This window comes from Pristiophorus japonicus, chromosome 16 (assembly GCF_044704955.1).
Source record: "Pristiophorus japonicus isolate sPriJap1 chromosome 16, sPriJap1.hap1, whole genome shotgun sequence".
In the NCBI taxonomy this organism is placed as follows: Eukaryota; Metazoa; Chordata; class Chondrichthyes; family Pristiophoridae; genus Pristiophorus; species Pristiophorus japonicus.
The window spans coordinates 833,277-861,117 of record NC_091992.1 but is presented as its reverse complement, the minus strand read 5'-3'; the positions used below and the strand labels follow the sequence as shown (position 1 = coordinate 861,117).

At 45.8% G+C, this 27,841-nt stretch overlaps 1 protein-coding gene across 1 annotated transcript in view; it reads right to left on the bottom strand.

Moving 5' to 3' along the window:
- ncor1 (nuclear receptor corepressor 1) overlaps nucleotides 1-6,482 on the bottom strand; it is a 258,729-nt gene extending 252,247 nt beyond the window's left edge. The window contains exon 1 of the mRNA XM_070857984.1: nucleotides 6,457-6,482. Within this exon, the coding sequence (XP_070714085.1) occupies nucleotides 6,457-6,482 (26 nt within the window). The remainder of the gene's footprint in view (nucleotides 1-6,456) is intronic.
- Between the last annotated feature and the right edge of the window lie 21,359 nt (nucleotides 6,483-27,841).

Sequence of the window (27,841 nt, the reverse complement as noted above, 5' to 3'; positions counted from 1 at the left end):
GAACTAGCGGCCACCTGTACAAATTCAAGAAGCAAGGGTAAGGTTAGACGTTTTTATTTTTCTCCGAAACAGGAATTTGGAGGAGGTAGTGGACCGATTCCTTATAATCTTTCATGGTGGCAACAGATTCCTGGGAAATAAGGTACGAATGGTATATGGAAGTTACAATAACTTAGGGGAAAATTTAGCCTCAACAGGACATCAGCCTTTGAGGGAGCTCAACTCTTGTTCTAGAATTAATACTTATGTGTCGAGAGGAAACGGAACTTGATCTTGAGAGATGGAGGTCCAAAGAGACTTGGGGGTCCATGTACATAGATTAAAATGTCCTGGACACATACAGAAAATAATCAAAAAGGCTAATGGAATGCTGGCCTTTATATCTGGAAGACCAGAATACAAGGGGGTAGAAGTTATGCTACAGTTATGTAAACCCCCGGTTAGACCACACCCTGGAGCACTGCGAGCAGTTCTGAGCACCACGCCTTATACTGGCCTTGGAGGGAGTGCGGCATAGGTTTACCAGAATGATACCCGGACTCCAAGTGTTAAATTACGAGGAGAGATTACACAAACTAGTGTTGTGTTCCCTGGAATTTAGACGGTTAAGGGGTGATTTGATAGAAGTTTTCAAGATATTACGGGAAACAGATAGGGTAGAGAGAAACTATTTCTGCTGGTTGGAGAGTCTGGGACTAGGGGCCAGTCTAAAAATTAGAGCCAGGTCTTTCAGAAGTGTAATTAGGAAACACTCTGCACACACAGGGTGGGAGAGGTTTGGAACTCTCTTTCACAAATTGCAGTTGATGCTGGATCATGTTAATTTTAAATCTGAGATTGATAGATTTCAGTTAATCAAAGGTATTAAGGGATATGAGTTAAAGGCAGCTAAATGGAGTTAGGTCACAAATCAGCCATGATCTCACTGAATGGTGGAACAGGCTCAAGGGACTAAATGGCCTCCTCCGGTTTCTATGAGAGTTTGGTGCAACTGGGAGTCAGGCTAACTTCAGCTTTAGTGTTCGAAGAGGGAAGTGGAGCATTAAATCAAGAGCTACCACTGCTCAGAGCGCTAAAGTGTGAGAGAAGGGCGGGAGCGGCAGAGCTCTGAACAACGTTCAGTGCAGTGCTGCCGGCGTCACAGGCTCCTTCCCTCGCTTAAAGGGAAACACAGAAAATAGGTGCAGGAGTAGGCCATTCGGCCCTTCGAGCCTGCACCACCATTCAATAAGATCATGGCTGATCATTCCCTCAGTACCCCTTTCCTGCTTTCTCTCCATACCCCTTGATCCCCTTAGCCGTAAGGGCCATATCTAACACCCTCTTGAATATATCCAATGAACTGGCATCAACAACTCTCTGCGGCAGGGAATTCCACAACTCTCTGAGTGAAGAGGTTTCTCCTCATCTCAGTCTTAGGATAAGGGATAGGCCATTTAGGACTATGTCCCCTGGTTCTGGACTTCCCCAACATTGGGAACATTCTTCCCGCATCTAACCTGTCCAGTCCCGTCAGAATCTTATACGTTTCTATGAGATCCCATCTCATCCTTCTAAACTCCAGTGAATAAAGGCCCAGTTGATCCAGTCTCTCCTCATATGACAGTCCAGCCATCCCTGGAATCAGTCTGGTGAACCTTCGCTGCACTCCCTCAATAGCAAGAATGTCCTTCCTCAGATTATGAGACCAAAACTGAACACAATATTCCAGGTGAGGCCTCACTAAGGTCCTGTACAACTGCAGTAAGACCTCTCTGCTCCTATACTCAAATCCCCTAGCTATGAAGGCCAACATACCATTTGCCTTCTTCACTGCCTGCTGTACCTGCATGCCCACTTTCAATGACTGATGAACCATGACACCCAGGTCTCGTTACACCTCCCCTTTTCCTAATCTGCCGCCATTCAGATAATATTCTGCCTTCGTGTTTTTGCCCCCAAAGTGGATAACCTCACATTTATCCACATTATACTGCATCTGCCATGCATTTTCCCACTCACCTAACCTGTCCAAGTCACCCTGCAGCCTCTTAGCGTCCGCTTCACAGCTCACACCATCACCCAGTTTAGTATCATCCGCAAACTTGGAGATATTACACTTAATTCCTTCTTCTAAATCGTTAATGTATATCGTAAAGAGCTGGGGTCCTAGCACTGAGCCCTGCAGCACTCCACTAGTCATTGCCTGCCATTCTGAAAAGGAACCATTTTTCCCGACTCTCTGCTTCCTGCCTGCCAACCAGTTCTCTATCCACATCAGTACATTATCCCCAATACCGTGTGCTTTGATTTTGCACACCAATCTCTTGTGCGAGACCTTGTCAAAAGCCTTTTGAAAGTCCAAATGCACCACATCCACTGATTCTCCCTTGTCCACTCTGCTAGTTACATCCTCAAAAAATTCCAGAAGATTCGTCAAGCATGATTTCCCTTTCATAAATCCATGCTAACTTGGACCGATCCTGTCACTGCTTTCCAAATGCGCTATTTCATCCTCAATGATTGATTCCAACATTTTCCCCACTACTGATGTCAGGCTAACCAGTCTATAATTACCCGTTTTCTCTCTCCCTCCTTTTTAAAAAAAGTGGTGTCACATTAGCAACCCTCCAGTCCATAGGAACTGATCCAGAGTCGATAAGACTGTTGGAAAATGATCAGCAATGCATCCACTATTTCTAGGGCCACTTCCTTAAGTACTCTGGGATGCAGACTATCAGGCCCCGGGGATTTATCGGCCTTCAATCCCATCAACTTCCCTCGCACAATTTCCCGCCTAATAAGGATATCCTTCAGTTCCTCCTTCTCACTGTCCCCTAGTACATTCGGAAGGTTATTTGTGTCTTCCTTCGTGAAGACAGAACCAAAATATTTGTTCAATTGGTCTGCCATTTCTTTGTTCCCCATTATAAATTCACCTGAATCCAACTGCAAGGGACCTACGTTTGTCTTCACTAATCTTTTTCTCTTCACATATTTATAGAAGCTTTTGCAGTCAGTTTTTATGTTCCCTGCAAGCTTCCTCTCGTACTCTGTTGAAGGGCCAATACTTTCTCCTCTTACTGTTGCGGGGCCAGGGTGCCTGCGTGACTTCCATTACAGCCCCAAACACTCTTCAGCAGGCACCAGACTGACGTGAGGAATAAAGTTTGCTCTGCCTGACCACCACGGTCTTTCAATATTGCTTCCCCAAACGGCCAGCCGAGGTGACAACGCCTCCTGTTGCTGCCGTTGTTGATGCCCCACGATGCAGCAAAGAGCGGGAGCAAATATCACACCTGGGGCAGTATCTGGGCGCTGCGCACCGGATGACGTCACGATCTACGGAGCGTAAAAGAGCGAGGCAGTAAGTGTTAGCGCCAGCGCAAAATCGCCAGGAAAGTTCGTGGGCGTCAGTGAATTCGTTGCGTCTGGTCCGTAACCCCTTAGCACCCCGTTACCGCAAAGCAGCCGAATTTCTTCCCCTTATTCGCACTTAAGAGACAGTTCAGGCCATAGAAATAGTGTAGAAAGAGAGAAGTGGATGACCGCCCATAGAGGCAGCAGAGGGAGACAGATTCACAAGTACAGCAAACCCCTGACTGATGGAAAATGTCCACTAGGTAATAGTGTTGGACAAGTACGAGGTGGAGAGTGACAGCGACTAAGTGGAGGATAGGGTTGAACAACACTGCAGAACTGTAGAGTGAGAGACTACCCAAGTGGGTGAGAGGCAGTTAGACCACAAGAATAGGAGAGTGATAATAGTCAGGGGTATAGCGACAGCCTTTTTTGCAATCATGACCAAGGGTCAGAAATGGTATGTTCCCTCCCTGATGCCAGAGTAAAGGACATCGCGAAACAAATGGAAAAACTTCTGGTATGGTAGGAAGACTAGCCAAAAGAAGTGATCCATAGTGGAACCAATAACATAGGTTGAAATTTGAGGTCTGAGTATTAGGGGTCTGGCACTAGACTGCAAAACAATATCTCACAGCTGGTAATCTCCAGATTACTTCTCTGCCACACACTGGATAGGTTAAGGAAAGATTAGAGAGGCCAAATCATTGCTGCAGAGCTGGTGTAGGAGGGAAAGGTTCACATTTCTGGGGCATTGGAGTGATTTCTGAAACTAGGGCTGGCTTTGCCGAAGGGACGAGTGTCTAAATGGGATAGAAGAACAGAGGGATCTGGAAGTAAAGAAAGAAGAGAGAGTCTTGGATTTATATAGCGCCTTTCATGACCACCCGACATCTCACAGCACTTTATAGCCAATGAAGTACATTTGGAGTGTAGTCACTGTTGTAATGTGGCAAATGCGGCAGCCAATTTGCACAAACAAGCTCCCAAAAGCAGCAATGTGATAATGACCAGATAATCTGTTTTTTTGTTATGTTGATTGAGAGATAAATATTGGTAAGGACACCAGGGATAACTCCTCTGCTCTTCTTCGAAATAATGCTGTGAGATCTTTTACGTCCAACTGAGAGAGCAGACGGGGCCTCGGTTTAACGTCTCATCCGAATGACAGCACCCTCCGACAGTGCAGTGCGCCCTCAGCACCGCACTGGAGTGTCAGCCTAGATTTTGTGCTCAAGCCCCTGGAGTGGGAGTTGAACCCTCAACCTTCTGACTCCGAGGCGAGAGTGCTACCCACTGGGCCAGATAGATACACAAATCACTAAACGTAGCGATACAGGTTAATAAGGCCATTAAAAAAAAACAAGCACCGGGGTTCATTTCTAGAGGGATAGAATTGAAAAGCAGAGAAGTTATGTTAAACTTGTATTGAAACTTGGCTGGGCCACACGGAGTACTGTGCACAGATGCGTTTAAAGGGAAGCTAGATAAACATGAGGGAGAAACGAATAGAAGGATATGTTAATGGGGTTAGATGAATAGGAGGCGGCTCATGTGGAGCATAAACACACAACTGGACCTGTTGGGTCAAATCGCCTGTTCCTGTGCTGTGGAACATTGTTGTGGAGAGGGTAAATAGAGCAATTGGAGAAAATTCAAATTCATTTTATGGAGCATTTAGGAAAATCTAGGTTTGAGATTAGAGATGGGGATAGGGGTTAATAAATCGACTGCATTATAAGCAGTAGGCTTAGCTGAAATAATCCGTCAGAAAATACTAGCCGAGGAGAAATGGAACAAATAGGCTACCAGGTAGAGAGATTAAAGCACTGTTGTAAAAGAGGCAAAAGTGATCAAAAAATTAAAGGAAGGAAGGAAAATGAACACAATGTTCCAAAAAGCTGGTGTCAGGATGAAGTGGCATATATGTGAAAGCACAAAGCAAAAGTGAAACAGCTGAAGCATTAATAACTATGGAGAGATATATTGTGGTTATAATAGAGATGTGGCTTAATTTTGCACAGGACTAGGAACTTAATATCCCTGTTTGTAACATTTTCAGGAGCAATAAATGGGAAGATAGTGAGTGGACTGGCAGTATTAATAAAGGATATCCTGGGGATTGTGTAAAGACAGAATCCATATGGATAGAGTTAAGAATCTTGGCATGCAATACAGGCCAAGAAAGTGGAGATTTGCAGATAGTTGAGAGAGAAATGCAAGAATAGGGTAAAATATTGGGTGAATTTAACTATCCCAAGAAATACTGTTCAATTTTTGGCACTGTATCTCAGGAAGGGTATATTGTCCATGGAGGGGTGCACTGCAGAGTCACCAGAATGATACTGGGGCTTAGAGGAGAGATTGCATAAGCTTGGTTTGTATACCCTTTAGTATAGGATAGTATATGGTGATCTGACGGAGGTGTTTAAAATGTTAAAAGGATTTGATCGGGTAGTTACAGAGAAATGACTTCCTCTGGCGGGGAAATCAAGAACAAGGGTACACAATCTTAAAATTAGAACTTGACCATTCAGGAGTGAAATCAGGACTCACTTTTTCCACAAAGGGTAGTAGAAATTTGGAACCCTTCCCCAAAAGACTGTGGATGGTGGGGGCCAATTGGAGCTTTCAAAATTGAGATAGATAGATTATTGTTAGGTAAGGACATTAATAGGATATGGAGCACCGGCAGGAACATGGAGTTGAGGTGTAGATCAGCATTTGAATCTGTTTGATAAATTACGTACAGAGCTCGATTGACCAGTGCAATCCACTCCACGCAGCAAGTACATCATAGTGCCCTCGGGGAGAGACGGATCATTCTCACTCCTTATATAATACTCACAGTCACTGCATCTTTTGCATGTGAACATATGAAAAAGGACAGGAAAAGACCAGCTGGTCCATCAGGTCTGTCTAGCCCCGGCACGGTGTGATTTACACACCGTCCGTCACTCCTATCCCCTCTAACCCCAAGTAACACAAGCCCCTGAAAGGAGAAGAAACATATGCCAATATAGGCACAAATTCTGGAGAATTCCTCACCACCGAAGGCAATTATACAAGCACCAGGAGCTCAGTGACTGGGTGCCATAACCCAAAATGACCAATTACCTTCTCGATGTAAAAAGATTCGTCATTGCGAACTGTAGTTTTTAAGTTTCTAAAACACTATCAGATTTTCTAAATATTCTTTTTGCTGACTGCCACATCATTCATGTTATGTTATTTTAGAAACATAGAAACATAGAAAATAGGTGCAGGAGGCCTTTCAGCCCTTCTAGCCTGCACCGCCATTCAATGAGTTCATGGCTGAACATGCAACTTCAGTACCCCATTCCTGCTTTCTCGCCATACCCCTTGATCCCCCGGACTTCATCTAACTCCCTTTTGAATATATTTAGTGAATTGGCCTCAACTACTTTCTGTGGTAGAGAATTCCACAGGTTTACCACTCTCTGGGTGAAGAAGTTTCTCCTCATCTCGGTCCTAAATGGCTTACCCCTTATCCTTAGACTGTGACCCCTGGTTCTGGACTTCCCCAACATTGGGAACATTCTTCCTACATCTAACCTGTCTAAACCCGTCAGAATTTTAAACGTTTCTATGAGGTCCCCTCTCATTCTTCTGAACTCCAGTGAATACAAGCCCAGTTGATCCAGTCTTTCTTGATAGGTCAGTCCCACCATCCCGGGAATCAGTCTGGTAAATCTTTGCTGCACTCCCTCAATAGCAAGAATGTCCTTCCTCAAGTTAGGAGACCAAAACTGTACACAATACTCCAGGTGTGGCCTCACCAAGGCCCTGTACAACTGCAGCAACACCTCCCTGCCCCTGTACTCAAATCCCCTCGCTATGAAGGCCAACATGCCATTTGCTTTCTTAACTGCCTGCTGTACCTGCATGCCAACCTTCAATGACTGATGTACCATGACACCCAGATCTCGTTGCACCTCCCCTTTTCCTAATCTATCACCATTCAGATAATAGTCTGTCTCTCTGTTTTTACCACCAAAGTGGATAACCTCACATTTATCCACATTATACTTCATCTGCCATGCATTTGCCCACTCACCTAACCTATCCAAGTCACTCTGCAGCCTCATAGCATCCTCCTCGCAGCTCACACTGCCATCCAACTTAGTGTCATCCGCAAATTTGGAGATACTACATTTAATCCCCTCGTCTAAATCATTAATGTACAATGTAAACAGCTGGGGCCCCAGCACAGAACCTTGCGGTACCCCACTAGTCACTGCCTGCCATTCTGAAAAGTACCCTTTTACTCCTACTCTTTGCTTCCTGTCTGACAACCAGTTCTCAATCCACGTCAGCACACAACCCCCAATCCCATGTGCTTTAACTTTGCACATTAATCTCTTGTGTGGGACCTTGTCGAAAGCCTTCTGAAAGTCCAAATATACCACATCAACTGGTTCTCCTTTGTCCACTTTACTGGAAACATCCTCAAAAAATTCCAGAAGATTTGTCAAGCATGATTTCCCTTTCACAAATCCATGCTGACTTGGACCTATCATGTCACCATTTTCCAAATGCGCTGCTATGACATCCTTAATAATTGATTCCATCATTTTACCCACTACTGAGGTCAGGCTGATCGGTCTATAATTCCCTGTTTTCTCTCTCCCTCCTTTTTTAAAAAGTGGGGTTACATTGGCTACCCTCCACTCGATAGGAACTGATCCAGAGTCAATGGATTGTTGGAAAATGACTGTCAATGCATCCGCTATTTCCAAGGCCACCTCCTTAAGTACTCTGGGATGCAGTCCATCAGGCCCTGGGGATTTATCGGCCTTCAATCCCATCAATTTCCCCAACACAATTTCCCGACTAATAAAGATTTCCCTCAGTTCCTCTTCCTTACTAGACCCACTGACCCCTTTTATATCCGGAAGGTTGTTTGCGTCCTCCTTAGTGAATACCGAACCAAAGTACTTGTTCAATTGGTCTGCCATTTCTTTGTTCCCCGTTATGACTTCCCCTGATTCTGACTGCAGGGAACCTACGTTTGTCTTTACTAACCTTTTTCTCTTTACATACCTATAGAAACTTTTGCAATCCGCCTTAATGTTCCCTGCAAGCTTCTTCTCGTACTCCATTTTCCCTGCCCTAATCAAACCCTTTGTCCTCCTCTGCTGAGTTCTAAATTTCTCCCAGTCCCCGGGTTCGCTGCTATTTCTGGCCAATTTGTATGCCACTTCCTTGGCTTTAATACTATCCCTGATTTCCCTTGATAGCCATGGTTGAGCCACCTTCCTTTTTTTATTTTTACGCCAGACAGGAATGTACAATTGTTGTAGTTCATCCATGCGGTCTCTAAATGTCTGCCATTGCCCATCCACAGTCAACCCCTTAAGTATCATTCGCCAATCTATCCTAGCCAATTCACGCCTCATACCTTCAAAGTTACCCTTCTTTAAGTTCTGGACCATGGTCTCTGAATTAACTGTTTCATTCTCCATCCTAATGCAGAATTCCACCATATTATGGTCACTCTTCCCCAAGGGGTCTCGCACAATGAGATTGCTAATTAATCCTCTCTCATTACACAACACCCAGTCTAAGATGGCCTCCCCCTAGTTGGTTCCTCGACATATTGGTCTAGAAAACCATCCCTTATGCACTCCAGGAAATCCTCCTCCACCGTATTGCTTCCAGTTTGGCTAGCCCAATCTATGTGCATATTAAAGTCACCCATTATAACTGCTGCACCTTTATTGCATGCACCCCTAATTTCCTGTTTGATGCCCTCCCCAACATCACTACTACTGTTTGGAGGTCTGTGCACAACTCCCACTAACGTTTTTTGCCCTTTGGTGTTCTGCAGCTCTACCCATATAGATTCCACATCATCCAAGCTAATGTCTTTCCTATATTGTTTGTTCTCAGTGTTAGTGCATCACACAGCTGCACCACCACAGCAAGAGTCAGCAACGTGTCGGCATTGTATTTCATCACTGTTCAGTATGGGAACAGCTAAACAATCAGAAACCGAAAACAGGCAAGGTCACAGCACATCCCAGACAAGATCGACAGAATGCTTGTTAGCCTACCTGCTGGTGCCTGCTGTTGGAGAAGGTATATTGAATGGCATGAGCTGGATACCGGTTTGGTTCTGTACCAAATGGGCCTTGACCTGCGGAGTAACCTGAACTTGACATTTTTGGACAGTCAGTCATTCGAATGCTGCCTGCGAATCGAGCCACCACATGATCATGTTTCTAGGAAACCACCTGAGGACAAAAAAATGCAAGAAAAAAAAATCAGATGTCTGCTGCGTCACAGGTTCCGTCAACACCTCGCCCTCACCATTTAACTCTCCACCTGCCAGAAATCTTTTCACCATCAGAAGGAAACACCTTGCACCTAGAATACATTCCTTGCTGTGATTACCAGCAAATACATTTATCACATATATCATGAACACTGACTGGTGCTGCAAGTTAAACAGCCAGTTGCAGACATGTTCCACACTGGCTCCCACCAGCATTATTTTGCTAGTAATTCATAGATTAACCTGAAGCTGTGTTTGTGTTTGACGTGCAGTCGCTGAACCTGCAGAAAGACTGTTTTAAAGGCATGGCCTCATATCGATTCCCCTCGTCAGCTCAAACAGGTATTTTACAGAAAACTAATTTTTCTCTCTTATCTTCTGCCACAGGCACTTCTGCCAAGAATCCAAAGGCACATAGAAACATAGAAACTAGGAGCAGTAGTAGGCCATCGGCCCTTCGAGCCTGCACCACCATTCAATATGATCATGGCTGATCCTCTATCTCAACACCATATTCCCACTTTTTCCCCATACCCCTTGATGACTTTTGTGTCTAGAAATCTATCTATCTCCTTCTTAAATATATTCAGTGACTTGGCCTCCACAGCCTTCTGTGATAGAGAATTCCACAGGTTCACCACCCTCTGAATGAAGAAATTTCTCCTCATCTCAGTCCTAAATTTCCTACCCCGTATCCTGAGACTGTGGCCCCTTGTTCTAGACTTCTCAGCCCAGGGAAACATCCTCCCCGCATCCAGTCTATCCAACCCAGTCAGAATTTTATACGTTTCAATGAGATCCCCTCTCATTCTTCTAAACTCTAGTGAATGCAGGCCCAGTCGACCCAATCTCTCCTCATACGACAGTCCTGCCATCTCAGGAATCAGTCTGGTGAACCTTCGCTGCACTCCCTCGATGGCAAATATATCCTTTCTTAGGTAAGGAGACCAAAACTGCACACAATACTCCAGGTGTGGTCTCACCAAGGCCCTGTATAACTGCAGTAAGACATCCTTGCTCCTGTACTCAAATCCTCTTGCAATGAAGGCCAACATACCATTTGCCTTCCGAACTGCTTGATGCACCTGCTGAATTTTGTGGGACTTTATCAAAGGCCTTCGGAAAATATAGATACAATTCATTCTCGAGCAAGAGAAACGGAGCAGGGGGAGCTTTCAGTCAACGACTCCCCCCTTGCAAAGTCTATCTCGGTCCCTGTCTACGTATTCAGGTAATAATATTCATGCAGTTACCCGGATTTGACAAGCAAGGCAGATCATCGTGGAGGCTACTCCCCCACCAACACAGACACGCTCCTTTTATATTACACACAAGTTGTGGTTGTACTTTCAGCCCCGCACCACCCCCTCACCCCATCAATGAAGCAGTAAACATCGGGCTTTGCAACATACAGCAGTGCATTTAAATGGTGAGTGTATCTGGTGTATGACAAAGAGTTATTTCAAACAGCTTTTAAAGTGATTAAAATTTAAGCAAGTGTCTCACCACAATACATCAAGGACCAGAATCCATCAGTGCTAGATTCATTAATATGACAAAAAAAAAATATTTTTAACAAATGTGCATTGTGCGAAGCTCTCCCTATTCGGTCGCTTCAACAAGCGAGGACATTGCAACTGCAGGCTGCTGCAGTCTGACACAGCTTCCCAGGAACCCCCGTGGCGAGGACAGATGCAACTGCATTCGTGACTCTGGTTAACGCATCGGAAGAGAAAGGCGCATCCAGCAGTTCTGAAACTAAACTGCTGCAACTGTTAAACCCAAGTATAAAACTACCACGGAAATAAGATAGTACAAATGACATTTCAAAAGTAATTGAGGCATTGTGCTCCTTTAAACAACAAAAAATGTAACTGCTTTAAATAAACATGGAAACAGTACACTTCTGCCCCACATAGAAAACACATACAATTGGAAGTACTGAGTGAAATGTTCACAACTGACCAGCAGAAAGGCTTGCTGGGAGATTCCAATGCCCTCCACCCCTCCCCCCTCCTCCCTCCGACAGTGTCAGTAGACCTGTAAGAATCTTTACTCTCACCCTCCTCTCGCTGTGCTGTTCCCTCACTGAACACCATTTAAAACAATGAATGGATTTTCCCTGATGCCGTGATGCACTTATGTACAACCCAATAGCCCTCCTCGGCAGGGAGACAGCCAATTCCCACCACGCAACTGCTATTCCTATTCGTCAGAGCCCTTCTACAGGTCTATTTGGGTTCCCCTCTTAATTCACAGTGGATATTCCCAACCCTGCATCGTCAGCCGTTTAATTCACATCAAAACAAATCTCACCGTGTTAGTGACCGTGCACTGTACGAGTGGGAGAGTTTAAAACCAGATCATGTGGGGAACTGGATTTAGCGATCTTCATTTGGTAAATGCACCAATTTCATCTATGTACAGCTTTTATGGGTTGCATTTAGTCCTACTTAGAATTCACAATCAAAGCTACTCATATTAATTTTTTATAGAAAAACGGAAAGAATCGTGAAATAAGATTCCCAAAATATTGGTAATATCCCAGAATCCCAGTGAGCCTCGCTTACACTAGTTTCTAAATGAAGGCAGATTTCACAATTCCTTAAAAATGTCAGCACCTTACCTTTCGTTTAAAAAAATTGATCCTGCAGAATACAACTAGTGCTCATCAGCTGGGCAGTTAACATGGCGCAGCGCAGCATGCTCAGGTGTGACTACGTGCAGTACTCTCACCCAGACCCAATACACAACAAGCAGCACTCCCAGCTACACACACCTCATCATCACAGGCAGTCCCCCGCAATCGAGGAAGACTTGCTTCCACTCTTAACATGAGTTCTTAGGTGGCTGAACAGTCCAATACGAGAACCACAGTCCCTGTCACAGGTGGGACAGACAGACGTTGAGGGAAGGGGTGGGTGGGACTGGTTTGCCACACGCTCCTTCCGCTGCCTGCGCTTGATTTCTGCATGCTCTCAGCGACGAGACTCAAGGAGCTCAGCGCCCTCCCGGATGCACTTCCTCCACTTAGGACGGTCTTTGGCCAGGGATTCCCAAGTGTCAGTGGGGATGTTGCACTTTATCAGGGAGGCTTTGAGGGTGTTCCTTGTAACATTTCCGCTGCCCACCTTTGGCTCGTTTGCTGTGAAGGAATTCAGAGTAGAGGTGCTTGCTTTGGGAGTCTCGTGTCTGGCACGCGAACTATGTTGCCTGCCCTGCGGAGCTGATCGAGTGCGGTCAGTGCTTCAATGCTGGGGATGTTGGCCTGGTCGAGGACGCTAATGTTGATGCCTCTGTCCTCCCAGGGGATTTGTAGGATCTGGCGGAAACATCAGTGGTGGTATTTCTCCAGCGATTTGAGGCGTCTACTGTACATGGTCCACGTCTCTGAGCCATACAGGAGGACGGGTATTACTACAGCCCTAGACGCACCCACCAAATAACAACTGGTATTTATTTAACTCCTTTAAAACAGAAAAATATCCCAAAGTGCTTCACAGAACCGTAATCAAAACATGGACACCAAGCCAAAGGAGGAATCATTAGGAGGGGTTGGCCAGAGGTGGTTCTTAAAGGAGAGAGAGGTGGAGACAGAGCAGTTGGGAAAAAAGGGCAGAGCATTGGGTCTTGGTGGCTGAAGACAACAGCACCGGGACCAATATCCTTGCGGGGGGGGGGGGGAGGGGGGGGTTTGCTAGTGCTGTTGGGGAGAGTTTAAACTAGCTTGGCAGGGGAATGGGAACCGGAGAACAAATTCAATAGGGAAGGAAGTAAAGCTGAAATTGGAAAGTAAGAATATAGAAAGTGAATCTGTAAGACAGAAGAAACAAGCCTTAGTAAATAGTAATCAAGGAGGTCTTCCTGTGCTAAATGGTATATACTTCAATGCAAGGAGTAAAGCGAACAAGGTAGATGAGCTGAGAACACAGGTAGACACGGGAGTATGACATTATCGCCATCACAGAGACATGGCTGAAAGAGGGGCAGGCTTGGCAGCTCAATATTCCTCGTTACAGGATTTTTAGAGAGGACAGGAGTGGGGGGGGGGGGGGGGGGAGAGTCGTGGTATTGATTAAATAAACTATTACAGCTGTGAGGAGGGATGATATGTTAGAGAGATCATCAAATGAGGTCACATGGGTTGAACTGAAAAATAAAAAGGGGCGATCACACCGCAGGACATGTATTATAGATCCCCAAACAGTGGGAGGGAGATAGAAGAGCAAATATGTCGGAAAATTTCTGTGAAGTCCAAAAACCATAGGGCAGTAATAGTAGGGGATTTCAACTATTCCAATATTAGAAACATAGAAATTTACAGCGTAGAAGGAGGCCATTTCGGCCAATCGTTTCCACGCCAGCCGACAAAGAGCCACGCGACCTTTGGTCAGCAGCCAGGGCAGGTTACATATAAACCTATGAACAATGACAGAAAGGCAAAGAGCACCCAGCCCAACCAGTCCGCCTCACACAACTGCGACACCCCTTATACTGAAACATTCTACACTCCACCCCAACCAGAGCCATGAGATCTCCTGTGAGGCGCAAAAACCAGATAAAAACCCAGGCCAATTTATGGCGAAAAAAAATCTAGGAAAATTCCTCTCCGACCCATCCAGGCGATCGACACTAGTCCAGGAGATCACCCTGGCTGTATTCTATTCCCTGCAGTACTTATCATTACATCTGCGCTGTCCAACGAAAGGTCATCCAGTCTAATCCCAATTACCAGCTCTCGGTCCGTAACCCTGCAGTTTACGGCACTTTAAGTGCACATCCAACCATCTCTTAAAAAGTGGTGAGAGTTTCTGCATCCATCACTCTTCCAGGCAACGAGTTCCAGATCCCCACAACCCTCGGTGTGAATAAGCCCCCCTCAAATGCCCACTAAACCTTCCACCAACCACCTTAAAACTATGCCCCCTTGTAATAGACCCCTCCATCAATGGAAATAGACCTTACTATCCACTATGTCCAGGCCCCTCAATATTTTGCACACCTCAATGAGGTCTCCTCTCAACCTCCTCTGTTCCAATTAGAACAAACCCAGCCTATCCAATCTGTCCTCATAACTAACATTCTCCATTCCAGGCAGCATCCTAGTAAATCTCCTCCGCAACCTCTCTAGTGCAATCACGTCCTTCATATAATACGGCGACCAGAACTGCACGCAGTACTCCAGCTGTGACCTAACCAAAGTATTATACAATTTAAGCATAACCTCCCTGCTCTTATATTCTATGCCTCGGCCAAAAAAGGCAAGCATTCCGTATTCCTTCTTAACCACCTTATCCACTCCACCTGGCCTGCTACTTTCAGGGATCTGTGGACAAGCACTCCATGGTCCCGTTGTTTATCTACACTATTAAGTGGCCTACCGCTTAATGTGTATACCCTTTCCTTATTAGCCCTCCCAAAGTGCATCCCCTCACATTTCTCTAAATTAAATTCCATTTGCCACTGCTCTGCCCACCTGACCAGTAGATTGATATCCTCCTGCAGCCCATGACTTTCCTCTTCATTATCAACCACACAGCCAATTTTAGTGTCATCTGCAAACTTCTTAATCATACTCCCTTATATTCAAATCTAAATCGTTGATATATACCACAAAAGCAAGGGTCCCAGTACTGAGCCCCGCGGAACCCCACTGGAAACATCCTTCCAGTCACAAAAACATCCATCAATCGTTACCCTTTGCTTCCTACCTCCAAGCCAATTTTGGATCCAACTTGCCACTTTGCCCTGTATCCCATGGGCTTTAACCTTCATGACTAGTCTACCATGTGGGACTTTATCAAAAGCCTTGCTAAAGTCCATATATACTACATCGTACGCACTATCCTCATCGACCCTCTTGGTTACCTCCTCAAAAAATTCAATCAGGTTAGTCAAACACGATCTTCCCTTAACAAATCTGTGCTGACTGTCCCCAATTAATCCTTACCTTTCCAAATGCAGATTTATCCTGTCTTTCAGATTCTTTCCAATAATTTTCTCACCACTGAGGTTAGGCTGACAGGCCTGTAATTACTCAACCTATCCTTTTTTCCTTTCTTAAACAAGGGCACTACATTAGCAGCCCTACAATCCTCAGGACCCATGCCCAGATCCAAAGAGGACTGGAAAATGATGGTCAAGGCCTCTGCTATTTCCTCCTTTACTTCGCTCAACAGCCTGGGATGCATTTCATCCGGGCCTGGGGACTTATCTACTTTCAAAGCTGCTAAATCCCTTAATACTTCCTCTCTCACTATATTTATTTCATCCAGAATATCACACTCCCCCTCGATAGCATTGCCCTTTCCTTTGTGAAAACAGATACAAAGTATTCGTTAAGAACCCTACCAACATCTTCCGCCTTCACATAAAGATTACCCTCGTGGTCTCTAATAGGCCCCACCCTTTCTTTAGTTACCCTCTTACTCTTAATATATTTATAGAACATCTTAAGGTTTTCCTTAATTTTACTGGCCAAGAATTTCTTGTGCTCTCTCTTAGCATTCCTAATATCCTTTTTAATTCTGCCTCTTCACTTTCTATATTCCTATAAAGATTCTATAGTATTTGGACGTTGGTATATGGTATAAGCATCCCTTTTTTTCTTAATCCTCCCCTGTAAGTCCCTAAACATCTAGGGGGCTCTAGAATTATTTTTCCCAGCCTTTTTCTTTAAGGATACATGTTTGGCCTGAGCCTTCTGGATCTCCTCCTTAAATGCCTCCCACTGTTCCGACACTGATTCACCCACAAGTAGCTGTTGCCAGTCCATCATGGCCAAATCACTCCTTAAGTTAGCAAAATTAGCTTTTCCCCAATTCGGAACTTTTATTCCAGGCCTATTCTTGTTCTTATCCATAAACAACTTGAATCTGATTGAATTATGGTCACTGGCACCCAATTGCTCCCCCCCGAATACCCCTTCAACCTGCCCAGCTTCATTAAAACTAAATCCAAGACTACCCCCTCTCGTGTTGGGCTTGGCACATACTGACTAAAAAAATTCTCTTGAATGCATTTCAAGAATTCTGCACCCTCTATACCCTTCATACTAAATTTGTCCCAATCAATATTTGGATAGTTAAAATCCCCTACTATTACTACTCAATGGTTTTTAGACTTCACAGCAATTTGCCTACATATTTGCTCTTTTATCACCCTCCCACTGTTTGGAGGTCTATAATATATGCCCAGCAGTGTGAACGCCCTTTTTTTATTTTTCAATTCGACCCATATGGCCTCATTTGATGATCCTTCTAACATATCATCCCTCCTCGCCGCTGGAATAGTTTCTATAATCAGTACTGCAACCCCCCACTCTATCTTGTCTAAACATCCTGCAGCCAGGAATATTGATCTGTCAAACCTGCCCCTCTTTCAGCCATGTTTCTGTAATGGCTATAATGTCATACTCCCAAGTGTCTACCTGTGCTCTTAGCTCATCCGCCTTATTCACTCTACTCTTTGCATTAAAGTATATACCATTCAGCACAGGAAGACCTCCTTGCTTACTACATACGAAACCCTGTTTCCTCTGTCTTACAGATTCACTTTCTACATTCTTGCTATCCAATTTCTGCTTTACTTCCTTCCATTTTGAATTCGTTCTCAGGTTCCCATCCCCCTGCCAAACTAGTTTAAACTCTCCCCAACAGCACTAATAGCGAGGATATTGGTCCTGGCGCTGTTGAGGTGCAACCCGTCCGGTTTTACAGGTCCCAGTTTGTACAGATCCCATCTCCCCCAGAAGCGGTCCCAATGCCTCAACAATTTAAAGCCCTCCCTCCTACATCAGTTTTCCAGCCACGTGATTAGAACAAATATAGTGTGATGGGTATAGAGAGTGCAGAATTTCTAAAATGCATTCAAGAGAACTTTTTTAGTCAGTTTGTAACAAGCCCAATATGAGAGAGGCCGGTTCTGGATTTAGTTTTGGGGAATAAAGCTGGGTCGGTGGAAAGGGTATCAGTGGGAGGGCACTTGGGTGCCAATGACCATAATTCACTCAGATTCAAGGTAGTTATGGATAAGGACAAGGATAGACCAGGAATAAAAATTCCTTTCTTTTTGTAGTATACATCAATGATTTAGATTTGATTATAGGGAGTATGATTAAGAAGTTTGCAGATGACACTAAAATTGGCTGTGTGGTTGATAATGAAGAGGAAAGTCATGGGCTGCAGGAGGATATCAATCTACTGGTCAGGTGGGCAGAGCAGTGGCAAATGGAATTTCATTCACAGAAGTGTGAGGTAATGCACTTGGGAAGAGCTAATAAGGAAGGGGTATACACATTAAATGGTCGGCCACTTAGAAGTGTAGATGAACAAAGGGACCTTGGAGTGCTTGTCCACAGATCCCTGAAAGTAGCAGGCCAGGTGGATAAGATGGTTTAGAAGGCATACGGAATGTTTGCCTTTATTGGCCGAGGCATAGAATACAAGAGTAGGGAGGTTATGCTTAAATTGTATAATACACTGGTTAGGCCATAGCTGGAGTACTGCGTGCAGTTCTGGTCGCCGTATTATAGGAAGGACGTGATTGCACTAGAGAGGGTGCGGAGGAGATTTATGAGGATGCTGCCTGGAATGGAGAATCTTAGTTGTGAGGACAGATTGGATAGGCTGGGTTTGTTCTCCTTGGAACAGAGGAGGCTGAGGGGAGACCTCATTGAGATGTATAAAATGTTGAAGGACCTGGATATAGTGGATAGCAAGGGCTTATTTCTATTCGTGGAGGGGTCAATTACGAAGGGGCACAGATTTAAGGTGGTTGGTAGGAGGTTTAGAGGGGATTTGAGGGGATGCTTCTTCATGCAGAGGGTTGTGCAGGTCTGGAACTCACTGCTTGGAAAGGTGGTAGAGGCAGAAACCCTCACCACATTTAAATGGACACTTGAAGTGCCGTAACCTGCAGGGTTACAGACCTAGGGCTGGTAAGTGGGATTAGACTGGATAACTTCTTGTTGGCTGGTGCAGATACGATGATAAGTACTTCAAGGAATCTAATACAAATCTCCTAGACCTGTTTCGATCGCCTGGATGGGTCGCAAAGGAATTTTTCCTAATTTCTTTACCCAATTGGCCTGGATTTTTATCTGTTTTTTTGCCTCTCCCAGGAGATCGCACGTCGCTACGTGGGATGGACTGTAAAATGTTGCGATACATGGGATATCGCAGTTGTACGGGGCGGACTGTTGGGCCGGATGCTCTTTACCTGTCCGTCACTGTTCATTGCTCATAAGTTTATATCTAACCTTCAGGACTGCTGACCAAGGGCCGTGTGGCACCTTGTCGGCCGGCAAGGACACGATGAGCCGAAATGGCTTCCTCTGCGCTGTAAATTTCTATGTTTCTACACAGCTGCCAAGAGTGCGGCAAAGAGAGGGCGGATGCACAAGGGGCTAGTCAAAAGGAACAGAACGTTTAGGGGAGGTTGTAAGGCGGGAGCTGGGAGGAGAACGACCATAAAGAGATTTTAAATTCAAGAATGAGAATTTTAAACTGTAGGCAATGATGGACTGGGAGTCACTGTAGGTTATAGCAAGGACAGAGGTGACATAGAAACATAGAAAATAGGTGCAGGAGTAGGCCATTCGGCCCTTCAAGCCTGCACCGCCATTCAATAAGATCATGGCTGATCATTCCCTCAGTAAACCTTTCCTGCTTTCTCTCCATACCCCTTGATCCCCTTAGCCGTAAGGGCCTTATCTAATTCCCTCTTGAACATATCCAATGAACTGGCATCAACAACTTTCTGCGATAGGGAATTCCACAGGTTAACAACTCTCTGAGTGAAGAAGTTTCTCCTCATCTCAGTCCTAAATGGCTTACCCCTTATCCTAAGATTATGTCCCCCGGTTCTGGACTTCCCCAACATCGGGAACATTCTTCCCGCATCTAACCTGTCCAGTCCCGTCAGAATCCTATACGTTTCTATGAGATCCCCTCTCATCCTTCTAAACTCCAGTGAATAAAGGCCCAGTTGATTCAATCTCTCCTCATATGTCAGTCCAGCCATCCCTGGAATCAGTCTGGTGAACCTTCGCTGCACTCCCTCAATAGCAGGAATGTCCTTCCTCAGATTGAGAGACCAAAACTGAACACAATATTCCAGGTGAGGCCTCACCAAGGCCCTGTACAACTGCAGTAAGACTTCCCTGCTCCTATACTCAAATCCCCTAGCTATGAAGGCCAACATACCATTTGCCTTCTTCACCGCCTGCTGTCACTGCATGCCAACTTTCAATGACTGATGAACCATGACACCCAGGTCTCGTTGCACCTCCCCTTTTCCTAATCTGCCGCCATTCAGATAATATTCTGCCTTCGTGTTTTTGCCCCCAAAATGGATAACCTCAGTTATCCACATTATACTGCATCTGCCCACTCACCTAACCTGTCCAAGTCACCCTGCAGCCTCTTAGCGTCCTCCTCACAGCTCACACCGCCACCCAGTTTAGTGCCATCTGCAAACTTGGAGATATTACACTCAATTCCTTCATCTAAATCGTTAATGTATATTGTAAAGAGCTGGGGTCCCAGCACTGAGCCCTGTGGCACTCCACTAGTCACTGCCTGCCATTCTGAAAAGGACCCGTTTATCCCGACTCTCTGCTTCCTGTCTGCCAACCAGTTCTCTATCAACGTCAGTATATTACCCCCAATATCATGTGCTTTGATTTTGCACACCAATCTCTTGTGCGGGACCTTGTCAAAAGCCTTTTGAAAGTCCAAATACACCACATCCACTGGTTCTCCCTTGTCCACTCTGTTAGTTACATCCTCAAAAAATTCCAGAAGATTCGTCAAGCATGATTTCCCTTTCATAAATCCATGCTGACTTGGACCGATTCTGTCACTGCTTTCCAAATGCGCTGCTATTTCATCCTTAATGATTGATTCCAACATTTTGACACATTTTCCAACACAGCGGACTTTGATGCGGCAGCAGAGATTAGGATGAGCTGAAGTGTACAGTGGGTTGAGGATGGAGAGCTTGCCAGGAGAACATTGGAATAGCTGCCTCTGGAGGTGACAAAGGCATGGATGAGGGTTTCAGTGGCAGATAGGCTGAGGTTGGGGCAGAGGTGGGCGATGTTACCGAATTGGAAATAGGTAGTCTTTGCGATGGAGAGGATATAGGGTCGGAAACTCAGCTCAAGATCGAATAGAACACCAGGGTTGTGAAAAGTCTAGTTCAGCGTGACAGTGTCGTGGGAGAGTGATGGAATTCGTGGCCTCAGCACAGAGGGGGCGGGGGGAGACAATGGCCTTGGTCTTCCTAATGTTTAGCTGCAGGAAACTGTAGCTAATCCAGGACAGGCAGTCAGGCAAAGAGTCAAACAGTAGAAGCAGAGAAGTCGCGAGAGGTAGCGGTGAGGTAGAGCCTGATATCATAGTCGTACATATGGAAGGTGACCCCCATGTCTGTAATTGATGTCGCCAAGCGAAAGCATATAGATAAGGAAGAGGAGGGGGCCAAAGAGAGATCCTCTGGAGCTCTGGAAGTAATGGTGTATGGGTGAGAAGAGAAGCCATTGTTGAAGATGCTCTGATTAAAATTAGATAGGTAACAGTGGGAATAAGTGAAGGTAGTCCCACCAAGCTAAACAAGAGAGGCATTGAAGGACGACTTTCATGGGGTCGTTTCAGCAATGTGGGGGTGGGGGAAACCTGATGGAAGAGATTTAAACAGGGAGTTGCAGGAGAGATAGGCACAGAACTGGCAATTGATAGCATGTTCAAGGACTTGAGAGGGAAAGGGAGGTTGGAGATGGGGCTGTAGTTTGTAATGACAAAGAGATGAGGATGGGTTTTATGAGGAAGGATGGGTTTATGAGGAATCACCGAAATTTACAGCACGGAAGGAGGCCATTTCGGCCCATTGTGTCCGCGCCAGCCGACAAAGAGCCATCCAGCCTAATTGTAGGCTACAGCACTTCAAGTGCACATCCAAGTACTTTTTAAATGCGGTGAGGGTTTCTGCCACAACCACCCTTTCATGCAGTGAGTTCCAGACCCCCACCACCCTCTGGGTGAAAACATTTCCCCTCAAAACCTCCTACCAATTACTTTAAATCTATGCCCCCTGGTTGTTGACCTTTCTGCTAAGGAAAATAAGTCCTTCCTATCCACTCTAACTGGGCCCTTCATCATTTTATATACCCCTCAGCCTCAGAGGGGTTTCAGGAGAAAGCTGGTAGCTGTTGGAATGGGAAGGAGATATAGATGATGAGGGATACAAGGAAGTCAGAGATTACCTCGTCAGTGATCGATACCACAGGACTTGGTACAGTCAAGGGGATGGCCATGAATATGGGCAAGAGGGTTTATATTGAGTGAGAGGTTTAGGAAGGACAGAAGGGCAGTGAATTCAGAGGAGAGGGGGCAAATGGATCTGGAATGGAGATTGAAATCACTGATGAGGAGCTACTGTGTGGAGACTGAGGGAGGAAAGGAAGGAGGATCGGTATCTCGGGTAGAAACATAGGGCGAGGCAGGGACCAGGGTGGCAGACAACAAAGATTTTAAAGGATAGTTGAAAGGGATGCAACAAACGGAAATGCTTGAAAGGAGGTGGCGAAAATCAAGATGTGACTTAGTGATGAGGGCCACATTACCACCATGGCAGGTGGGCGGGGCGCGTGGCGATACAGTTTGGACAGGGCAGGTGATGATACAGTTTGGACGGGGCAGGTGATGATACAGTTTGGACGGGGCTGTGACGATACAGTTTGGACGGGGCAGGTGATGATACAGTTTGGACGGGGCAGGTGATGATACAGTTTGGACGGGGCAGGTGATGATACAGTTTGGACGGGGCAGGTGATGATACAGTTTGGACGGGGCAGGTGATGATACAGTTTGGACGGGGCTGTGACAATACAGTTTGGACGGGGCGGTGATGATACAGTTTGGACGGAGGGTGATGATACAGTTTGGATGGGGGGTGATGATACAGTTTGGACGGGGCAGGTGATGATACAGTTTGGGCGGGGCAGGTGATGATACAGTTTGGGCGGGGCGGTGATGATACAGTTTGGACGGGGCAGGTGATGATACAGTTTGGGCGGGGCGGTGATGATACAGTTTGGGCGGGGCAGGTGATGATACAGTTTGGGCGGGGCGGTGATGATACAGTTTGGGCGGGGCAGGTGATGATACAGTTTGGGCGGGGCAGGTGATGATACAGTTTGGGCGGGGCAGGTGATGATACAGTTTGGACGGGGCTGTGACGATACAGTTTGGACGGGGCAGGTGATGATACAGTTTGGACGGGGCAGGTGATGATACAGTTTGGACGGGGCAGGTGATGATACAGTTTGGACGGGGCAGGTGATGATACAGTTTGGACGGGGCTGTGACAATACAGTTTGGACGGGGCGGTGATGATACAGTTTGGACGGAGGGTGATGATACAGTTTGGATGGGGGGTGATGATACAGTTTGGACGGGGCAGGTGATGATACAGTTTGGGCGGGGCAGGTGATGATACAGTTTGGGCGGGGCGGTGATGATACAGTTTGGATGGGGGGTGATGATACAGTTTGGACGGGGCAGGTGATGATACAGTTTGGGCGGGGCAGGTGATGATACAGTTTGGGCGGGGCGGTGATGATACAGTTTGGGCGGGGCAGGTGATGATACAGTTTGGGCGGGGCGGTGATGATACAGTTTGGGCGGGGCAGGTGATGATACAGTTTGGACGGGGGCTGATGATACAGTTTGGACGGGGCAGGTGATGATACAGTTTGGGCGGGGCAGGTGATGATACAGTTTGGGCGGGGCGGTGATGATACAGTTTGGATGGGGGGTGATGATACAGTTTGGACGGGGCAGGTGATGATACAGTTTGGGCGGGGCAGGTGATGATACAGTTTGGGCGGGGCGGTGATGATACAGTTTGGGCGGGGCAGGTGATGATACAGTTTGGGCGGGGCGGTGATGATACAGTTTGGGCGGGGCAGGTGATGATACAGTTTGGACGGGGGCTGATGATACAGTTTGGACGGGGCAGGTGATGATACAGTTTGGGCGGGGCAGGTGATGATACAGTTTGGACGGGGGCTGATGATACAGTTTGGACGGGGCAGGTGATGATACAGTTTGGACGGGGCGGTGACGATACAGTTTGGACGGGGCGGTGATGATACAGTTTGGACGGGGGCTGATGATACAGTTTGGGCGGGGCGGTGATGATACAGTTTGGGCGGGGCAGGTGATGATACAGTTTGGACGGGGGCTGATGATACAGTTTGGACGGGGCGGTGATGATACAGTTTGGACGGGGCGGTGACGATACAGTTTGGACGGGGCGGTGACGATACAGTTTGGACGGGGCAGGTGATGATACAGTTTGGACGGGGGCTGATGATACAGTTTGGACGGGGCGGTGACGATACAGTTTGGGCGGGGCAGGTGATGATACAGTTTGGACGGGGCAGGTGATGATACAGTTTGGACGGGGGCTGATGATACAGTTTGGACGGGGCGGTGACGATACAGTTTGGACGGGGCAGGTGATGATACAGTTTGGACGGGGCTGTGACGATACAGTTTGGACGGGGCGGTGACGATACAGTTTGGACGGGGCAGGTGATGATACAGTTTGGACGGGGCAGGTGATGATACAGTTTGGGCGGGGCAGGTGATGATACAGTTTGGACGGGGCAGGTGATGATACAGTTTGGGCGGGGGCTGATGATGATACAGTTTGGACGGGGCGGTGATGATACAGTTTGGACGGGGCGGTGACGATACAGTTTGGACGGGGGCTGACGATACAGTTTGGACGGGGCAGGTGATGATACAGTTTGGACGGGGCGGTGACGATACAGTTTGGACGGGGCTGTGACGATACAGTTTGGTTAGAAGACTCGGTCCATGCAGCTCATTGTTTGAGCATTTCTAACTACCCTGAATCACATTTGTTGGCCAGAAACCTAGACCCTTCTTTAAATCAGTAATATTTCTTGCGCCACCACCCGTGCCGATATTTTGTTCCACTTACTTACTCCTTTCAGTAAAAAAGTTCCTCCTGCATTTCCTATTTTCTTTTGCTGTCCTTAATTTGTAAATGTGACTCTTTGTGCTTAAATTCTGTACATAGCAGAAAAGCATACTTAGATCCAAAATGTTAAACACTTCCATCACATCGCCTCTCAATCTTTTCTTTTCACTCGGTAAAAGATCCAGGGTAGTCAATCTTTCCTCATACATTAATCTCTCAAATTCTGGGATTAACTGCATAACCCTTTTCAGCGCCCCTCAAAAACTGAACATCCTTTTAAAAAGGAAGACTAAAACTGCAGAGTACTCCAAATGTGGTCTCATCATGATCAAATACAGATTTAAAATAACCAGGCCAGGAGGGTTCAGTAAGAGGCCCATAAACCAAGTTTCAGTCAAAACCAGGATGTCAATACAATCATCCCTAATAAGGTAATGGATGACAAGGGCCTTGTTCATGAGTGAATGGACATTCTGGAAGGAAATGCAGAAAAGGGAGTGATTATTGATCCGCAGGCAGAGTCCAAGGGGCAACGGAGGGTGGGGTGAGCAGACAAAAAGAAGGTTGCTGAGGTTAGCCCCAGAAGGTATGCTAAATGGGAAGGTCAGTGAAAGAGGAGAATGGGGCAATTGCAATTATTGTTCATAAGGAGGCAGCGACTGGTGCCTCAATGGGCCCTTTGGAGAACGCAAGAGGCACAGAGGGTAACTCTGGGCTTATTCAAGGGCAATTCAAGCCTGGAATTACAGCAGGAGATTAGGAAGGCAGAGCAGTAATGGTATTGGGGTAGGGATTGGGGGACAAAGTACCTGAGTGGCGAGGAATTTAAAGTGGCATGACTAGGTGACAGGAAGGTAAGGATAGGGGAGAGAAGGGGCCAAGAGGGGAAAAAAAAGGGTAGATCGAGGTAATGGCTCAGGTACAGAGCAGCAGCCAAAATGTGCATGGACACAGAGGGAATCTGGGTTATATATACACAGCAACGATTGGGAGAGATATGTCTTGGTCAAAATCACAGACCAGGGAGAAGACGAGATGAAAGATGAAAGGTAGTCTGGAGTGTATGCGGGATGGTTTCTTGGAACAATACGCTGTGGAACCAACCAAGGAGCAGACTATTTTAGATCTGGTAATGTGTAACGAGTCTGGATTAATTAATGATCTCGTAGTGAAAGATCCTCTGGGGAAGAGTGATCATAGTATGGTAGAATTTCAAATTCAGTTTGAGGGTGAGAAAGCTAGTTCTCAAACTAGTGTTCTGAACTTAAATAAAAGTAATTATAAAGGTATGAAGGCAGAACTGATTAAAGTGGACTGGAAAAATAGATTAACGGGTAAGACGGTAGATGAGCAGTGGCAAACATAAGGAGATATTTCAAAACTCTCAGCAAAGATATATTCCAGTGAGAAAGAAAGACTCTAAGAGAAGGATGAACTATCCGTGGCTAACTAAGGAAGTTAAGGATGGTATCAAATTGAAAACAAAGGAATACAATGTTGCGAAGAACAGTGGAAGGCAAGAGGATTGGGAAATTTTTAGAAACCAGCAAAGAACGACTAAAAAAATGATAGACAGAAGGTAGCTTATGAGAGTAAACTAGCAAGAAATATAAAAACAGTTATATAAAAAGGAAGCGAGTAGCTAAAATAAATGTTGGTCCCTTAGAGGATGAGACTGGGGAATTAATAATGGGAAACAGGGAAATGGCAGAGACTTTGAACAAATATTTTGTATCGGTCTTCACAGCAGAAGACATTAAAAGCATCCTAATAATGGATAATCAAGGGGCTATAGGGAGGGTGGAACTTAAAACAATCACTATAACTAAAGAAAAAGTATTGGGTAAACTAATGGGATTAAAGGTGGACAAATCCCCTGGAGCTGATGGCCTGCATCCTAGGGTCTTAAACGAGGTAGCTGCAGAGATAGTGAATGCATTGGTTGTAATCTACCAAAATTCCCTGGATTCTGGAGAGGTCCCAGCAGACTGGAAAACCGCAAATGTAATGCCTCTATTTAAGAAAGGCGGCAGAGAGAAAGCAGGAAGCTATAGACCAATTAGCCTAATAACTGTTATTGGGAAATGCTGGAGTCCATTATTAAGGAAGTAGTAGCAGGACAACTGGAAAATCATAATGCAGTCAAGTAGAGTCAGCATGGTTTTATGAAAGGGAAATCATGTTTGACAAATTTACTGGAGTTCTTTGAGGATGTAACGAGCAGGGTGGATAAAGGGAAACCAGTAGATGTCGTGTATTTGGATTTCCAGAAAGCATTCGATAAGGTGCCACATAAAAGTTACTGCGCAAGATAAAAGTTCACGGGGTTGGGGGTAATATATTAGCGTGGATAGAGGATTGACTAATTAGAAACATGGAAAATAGGTGCAGGAGTAGGCCATTCGGCCCTTCGAGCCCGCACCACCATTCAATAAGATCATGGCCGATCATTCACCTCAGTACCCCTTTCCTGTTTTCTCTTCATACCCCTTGATCCCTTTAGCCATAAGGGCCATATCTAACTCCCTCTTGAATTTATCCAATGAACTGGCATCAACATCTCTCTGCAGCAGGGAATTTCACAGATTAACTCTCTGAGTGAAGAAGTTTCTCCTCATCTCAGTCCTAAATGGCCTACCCCTTAACATCGGTAACATTCTTCCCGCATCTAACCTGTCCAATCCCGTCAGAATCTTATATGTTTCTATGAGATCCCCTCTCATCCTTCTAAACTCCAATGTATAAACGCCCAGTCGATCAGTCTCTCCTCATATGTCAGTCCAGCCATTCCGGGAATCAGTCTGGTGAACCTTTGCTGCACTCCCTCAATAGCAAGAACGTCCTTCCTCAGATTAGGAGACCAAAACTGAACACAATATTTCAGGTGAGGCATCACCAAGGCCCTGTACAGCTGCAGTAAGACCTCCCTAATCCTATACTCAAATCCCCTAGCTATGAAAGTTCAACATACCATTTGCCTTCTTTACCGCCTGCTGTACCTGCATGGCAACTTTTAATGACTGATGAACCATGACACCCAGGTCTCGTTGCACCTCCCCTTTTCCTAATCTGCCGCCATTCAGATAATATTCTGCCTTCGTGTTTTTGCCCCCAAAGTGGATAACCTCACATTTATCCACATTATACTGCATCTGCCATGCATTTGCCCACTCACCTAACCTGTCCAAG